The 6,505-nt window shown below is 38.8% G+C and overlaps 1 protein-coding gene across 1 annotated transcript; it reads left to right on the forward strand.

Moving 5' to 3' along the window:
* The first annotated feature begins 232 nt into the window (after positions 1 to 232).
* LOC118598314 (gastrula zinc finger protein XlCGF28.1-like) lies at positions 233 to 5,891 on the forward strand. Its single transcript, XM_036210952.1, has 3 exons — positions 233 to 239; positions 378 to 1,622; positions 5,854 to 5,891. Exons 1-3 carry the CDS (start codon positions 233 to 235, stop codon positions 5,889 to 5,891), a joined length of 1,290 nt encoding a protein of 429 aa, XP_036066845.1.
* Positions 5,892 to 6,505: the final 614 nt, after the last annotated feature.

The raw sequence follows: 6,505 nt of genomic DNA on the forward strand, positions 1-6,505 counted from the left end.
TGTCTGACTCCCCTCAGAGGAGATGGAGTAGAGAACAGTGACCACCACCCTACTAGGGAAAAGGATGAGTGTGTGTAGTGTTGGTGTGGGGAGTGTGTAGTTTTAAAAGGTATAGTAAGTGTGTCATTTTTTTGATAACGTAAAAGTCTTCAGTAGGTGTTTGACTTACTGAAGACTAAAAGACAGACATCATCTGTTGCTATCTTAAATTTAAAGAGAACTAAAAAGTGATATGTTGTGTATGTAAAGTCCAGGACTTCTGAAAAAATGGGATTTGGATTCTTTTTTTTTTTCTTTTTTTTTTTTTTTTGGTTCTGGACAATACACAATAACCGTACAAGTATAAAAGGTCTCCTTTTTTGTCTATGTCCCTGCAGTCCTCTCCCAGCATTATGCCAGTGAAGAGGACAATCTTTACAACCAGCAGAAGAATTTAGGAGTGGAACAGGAAGAACCAGAGTCTCCACAGATTAAAGAGGAAGAGGAAGAACCAGAGTCTCCACAGATTAAAGAGGAAGAGGAAGAACCAGAAGCTCCACAGATTAAAGAGGAGCAGGAGGAACACGAACCTCCACGGATTAAAGAGGAACAGAAAGAACTCAGACCTACACAGATTAAGAAGGAACCGAAACCTCGGCAGATTAAAGAAGAGCAGGAGGAAAAAGAACCTACACAAATTAAAAAAGAAACAAAGGAAGTACCTCAAAAGTTCAGACATCACATGAGAACTCACACAGGAGAGAAGTGTTTTTCTTGTAAAGAATGTGACAAAAGTTTTGATCGTGTATCCAGACTCAAAAGACACATGTTAACTCATACAGGAGAGAAGCCTTTTTCTTGTAAAGAATGTGACAAAAGTTTTAATCGTCCATTTAATCTCATGAGACACATGAGAACTCACACAGGAGAGAAGATTTTTTTTTGCAAAAAATGTGACCAAAGTTTTAGATGTGCCTCTCAACTCAAAACACACACGAGAACTCACTCAGGAGAGAAGCATTTTTCTTGTAAAGAATGTGACAAAAGTTTTTGTCGTTTATATCATCTCCAAACACACATGCTATCTCATACAGGAGAGAAGCCTTTTTCTTGTAAAGAATGTGACAAAATATTTAATCGTGCATATCATCTCAAAAGACACATGATAACTCACACAGGAGAGAAGCCTTTTTCTTGTGCAGAATGTGACAAAAGTTTTAATCGTGTATATGATTTCAAAACACACATGCTAACTCATACAGGAGAGAAGCCTTTTTCTTGTAAAGAATGTGACAAAAGTTTTACTTGTGTATCTCATCTTAAAACACACATGAGAACTCACACAGGAGAGAAGCCTTTTTCTTGTAAAGAATGTGACAGAAGTTTTAATCGTGTAAATCATCTCAAAACACACATGCTAACTCATACAGGAGAGAAGCCTTTTTCTTGTAAAGAATGTGGTAAAAGTTTTAATCGTCCATTTAATCTCACAAGACACATGAGAACTCACACAGGAGAAAAGATTTTTCCTTGCAAAGAATGTGACAAAAGTTTTAATCGCGTATCTTCTCTCAAAAGACACATGGTAACTCACCTGGGAAACAAGCTGTTTTCTTGTAAAGAATGTGACAAAAGTTTTAATCGTGCATTTAATCTCAAAACACACATGAGAGCTCACATAGGAGAGAAGCCCTTTTCTTGTAAATACAGTGCCAAAAGTTTTAAAAGTGTATCTCTTTTCAAAAGAACACATGAGAACTCACACAGGAGAAAAGCCTTTTCCGTGAAAAGAATGTAACAAAAGTTTTAGTCAAATATGTCATTTTAAAACACATGAGAATTCATGTAGGAGAGAGGCTTTTTTGGTGCAAGGAATGTAATAATTCTTAGTAATATTTTTTGTCTTAAAATACAGTTGAGAGCTCATAGAAAAATTTTGAAGAATATATAATAAATACCATGTTTGTAACTCCACAGGGCCCACAATAATCTGTCAATGAACTCCAAACACTTTCCAAGACCTTACTGAGTCTTTAAATGGTCTCAGTCTCAGTCAGTAGAATAATAAATCTCTTTTACACAACTGTCTACACACAGCCTGTGTGGAGATTCTGCTTTTAATTTCCAGTAATACTTGGATCATTCTCACTCTACTAAAGGAACCTAAATCTGTTTATCTCTAAACATCAGTTACTGTGTTTGATCAACTATCAAATTCCTCTGACCTGAACCCAATAAAATATCTGAACTGTGAAGAGGAAGATGAGACAGCAGAGCCAACAATGAAGATGAGCTGAAGTCAGCTATCAAATCAACCTGAGCTTTCATTCCATGTACACAGAGCCACAGGCTGATGGCCTCCATACCACATTGATGCAGTCATTCAATGAAAAGGAGGAACAAGTGATTATTGAATGCAGATAAAAGAACAGTTTTCTGAAATCTGACATGTGCTGAAAACATCCTTTATGGATCATTTTGATATGATATTCTCATTTTCTGAGGCAATATTTTTAGGTGTTTATTATATATAAGCCACTATGATCACATTGCTGAAAATAAAGTTTTGGTGCATTATATTTTGTGATGATTCTAAAATTATGATTTTCACTTATTTAATTATTTGACAAAAATATTAAACTTGTTTGTGAAATGCATTCTTTTAGACATAGCTCTAAATAGAATTGTATTGTTTTGAATTATGAAAGTCAGATTAAATACAAAAAAATATGATGTTCATTTTTTTCTTTGTAGAAGTTTATTTGTAGATTTTTGTACTTTTATGATATTGTCAAGATTACCATTGTGGTTGTAGTTTATAGTGAGACAATGTTGTCTAAATCTGTGTGTTACCATGACAACACTAGAATGATTTTTACACGCCTCTAATGCTAACGACTTTTATGTGATTTGTGAACATTTCAATATTCTCTAAATATTAAATAATTCCAATTTGTATTTTGTTGAGTCATGTTATCAAATAACAGTTTTAGTGAAGGAAAGGTTTAGTAAAAATGTATTAAGGAAGAGGTGGATGAAGAAACAGACTGGTGTTTGTGTTGTTGTGATTCCTGTTTTGTATCAGAGATTAGAAGTGTTTCTCTGATCTTTTTAGTTCTCAGTGTTCTGTCTCAATCTTTCCTGTGAAGAATAAAGTGGACGTGAACATCAGTCAGAAGTGTGGAGTCTTTCCCACAGTGTGGCTTTCTGCTGTTTGTTGGTTCTCTGCAGGTTCCAAAGCTGGACTCCTCAAGTCCAGTTCTGACTGCTGAGCTCAGGACTGAGGTCAGATCACAGAGCTCCATCAGGAGGTGTGAAGAAGACTGAAGTCAACAAACTGCTTCTCTGTGCTTTTCTCATCAGTCTGAGTGCAGCAGTGAGGTTCAGCACAGCCCCCATCAGGGGGTCGCCACAGCGAATCAGTTCCCTCCATCTAAGCCTGTCTTCAGCATCCTCCACTCTAACACCAGCCACCTTCATGTCTTCATTCACTGCATCCATAAACCTCCTCTTTGGTCTTCCTCTAGACCTCTTTCCTGCAGCTCTAGACTCAGCATCCTTCTACCAATATATTCACTGTCTCTCCTCTGAACATGTCCAAACCATCTCAGTCTGGCCTCTCTGACTTTATCTCCAAAACCTCTAACATGTGCTGTCCCTCTGATGTATTCATTCCTGATCCTATCCATCCTGGTCACTCCCAAAGAGAACCTCAGCATCTTCATCTCTGCTACCTCCAGCTCTGCTTCCTGTCTTTTCTTCAGTCCCACTGTTTCTAGTCCAAACAACATGGCAGCTCTCACTAAAAATCACAAAATTGTCTGCAACCATCACAGTCCATGGGGATTCCTATGTCTAATTGGAAAATAAAACTACATTTTTGTGCAACTCAAAATGTTAACTGTACTTTTTAGTATGAACTGAACATCCCTCATAACAAGTTTGAATCTTATTTCTGTGGCCCTAAGCTATCTTATTTGCCTTTATAAGCATGTTAAAAAATGCACCACAACAGTAATAGATGATTTTGTAAAACCAATTTTTTTCTCTAATGTTAAGTACAATTGTTGATATATGATCACATGATGCTGTTATTACTAATGAGGAACATTTCTTTTTACTTCTTAGTTAATCATGTAAACTTCTTAAAGCTGGAGCTAATATTTAAGTGCATCCTCTAAACACAGTCACAGTGAAGCAGAATGAACTAATATCAGTCAGAATGTGATGAACATCAGGTCTGAAGAGGTTAAACAGACTGATGCTGCCTCCTCTTCTACTGACAATCCAAACTAAATACTGTCATGTTCTTTCAAAGATAAACTCATTTTCTTAAAAGGTTTGGTTTAAAGATATTCACATGTATTTTTAGCATAAACAAGATGAAATATTTTATTTTGTGTGTTTAGCACATCTTTGCAAAATAGCACGTGTACAAATATTTTTGAGTGAAATCTATTTTCTTTTCTTACAATTACAGTTTGGATTAATGGTGACATCATTTCCATTTGGCACCAGAAGGACAGTTCAACAAAACCACCACAGCGACATGAGCTCGGCGAGGACCCACATCACCTGGTTCAGCTGAGGCGGACGGTGGTGGACATCTTTTATTTTTAATTCTACAAGGAAGAGCAGCTCCTGGCTCTCTCATCACTGTGGAGGATGTGAACGGGCGACGTCTGGAGTCTGGAGCTGTCATGGGGATCGGAGAGAACGTCCAGCAGCTGCACACTCTTCAACCCACCAATAAACTTCCTTTTATATCATTTCTTACATTTTTTTTCAGTAATTGTACTTGAACTAATTGTACTTGAAAGCTTCATTTTTTTTCTTTTACATGATTCTACTTGATGACAGTTTTATTGGTAGTTCTTTATGAATGATCTCACCTATTATTTACTTGTCTGTTAAAAAAATGACAACTCAATTTAAAATGTTTTTTTATATTAAAAAATAACATGTATTGCTTATACAGTAATAAAAACCATGGTCACCAGTCAAAATAACATTTTTATATATATATATATATATATGGGCTTTTTATCTCATTTGTAAGTATGTATATATATATACATATTTACAAATGAGATAAAAAGCCCATTTTGTTATTCATTTTTTCTTTTCTTCCTCCCATCGCTGCCTCTCCATTTTGTAACATTTGGACTTCTGAAAGTTGCTCCATTCCCATCTCTCTATAGAGGGAGAAAACTTTACCCGTGCAGTAGATGTACTTCCCCATCACTCCTGGGAAGTTGGTGTGGATATGAGGACTGTCTGTCTGGCCCTTGTTTCAGAGGGAGCTTGCAGAATGAACACTTGAGGCCAGCTGGTGCAGCAGTTTCTGACCATTTCCTTTTGAGTTGTTTTTTCTCCTCCACCTTCTTCTTTGTCGCCTCAATTTCCCGCTGGAAGAATTCTGTCTTCAAAAACTCTTTAAATGCCATTTTGGGGTTTGTCAGGCCCTCTGCGTTATATGTTTAAAATACTTTTGTAGAGTAGTAAAAGTACCTGACGGGTCCTTGCTGATAGAAAAAGTGGATGGAGGAACCATCATTTTCATATCTGGATTTGGGCTGGCCGCAGGAAAGGCATTTTTTAGTTTGGGGCTTTTTTTGCATGTACAGTTGTTCGTGCTGCTGCCTCTCTAGAATGTTTTGAACTATTTTTTCCACAGCTTCATGCCCTGTGCCTGAAACAGTTTTGGTGACACCCTTGTCCCCGTAACCCACTTAGCCTGGTGGAAGTGGTAGCCTTCCTGCTGGGATGTTCCTCTGATGGGGATCCACACAGGAACTGCGGCTCCTTCCCCTGGCACATGGTTCAGCTGCAGAGTTCCACCCTGGTGATACAAGATGCCTCCTTCCACCTCAGGATCGCTCAGTCAGCCTCGCAGGATGTGGACCCGCTGAGTCCGCCAAACCTTACTCCGGGCTTACACCGCCAGCGCCACGGCTCCGTTGCGTTGCGGGAGTGGACTAGCTACAGCCGATGGGTTACACTGGCTGCTGCTCCAGCCACAGCCTGTGAAAGCTCAGCCCAGTAGTGCTGGATCTCTATGATCAGCTTCTCGTTGTCCATGGTTATGACTGACAACGCTGTGCTGCAACACACTTTGAGTAACCCGAAAATTACGTAATGTTTACGACACGCTGAAACCGGCGAGTTCAGCGGAAAGTTCGTTTTATTTTGTAAATATAACGGATGCACTTCAAATTTGCTCGCGTGGTTTCCGGTTTAAGTCGTCCCAACTTCACAAAAAGTGCTGCAGATCAGCTGCGTCGTCCGTCAAAATTTGAACCCAACGACAAAGATTTGCATCCGCCAAGGATTCGCATCCGCAGACACAAGACGTGAACGCCTGCAGTGGAATATCCTCTCGCACTTTTGAACTTAAGAAAAGACCGCGGCGCACGCAATCATAGCCGTAACGCTAGCGGCGTAAGCCCGTGGTTAAGCCTAGAGGGCTTAAAGAGCGGGAGACCGTTTGGGTCACTCGCCAGGTGGAAGCGCTGGAAAACCTTCT

Source organism: Oryzias melastigma, unplaced genomic scaffold (genome assembly GCF_002922805.2).
Source record: "Oryzias melastigma strain HK-1 unplaced genomic scaffold, ASM292280v2 sc00322, whole genome shotgun sequence".
In the NCBI taxonomy this organism is placed as follows: Eukaryota; Metazoa; Chordata; class Actinopteri; order Beloniformes; family Adrianichthyidae; genus Oryzias; species Oryzias melastigma.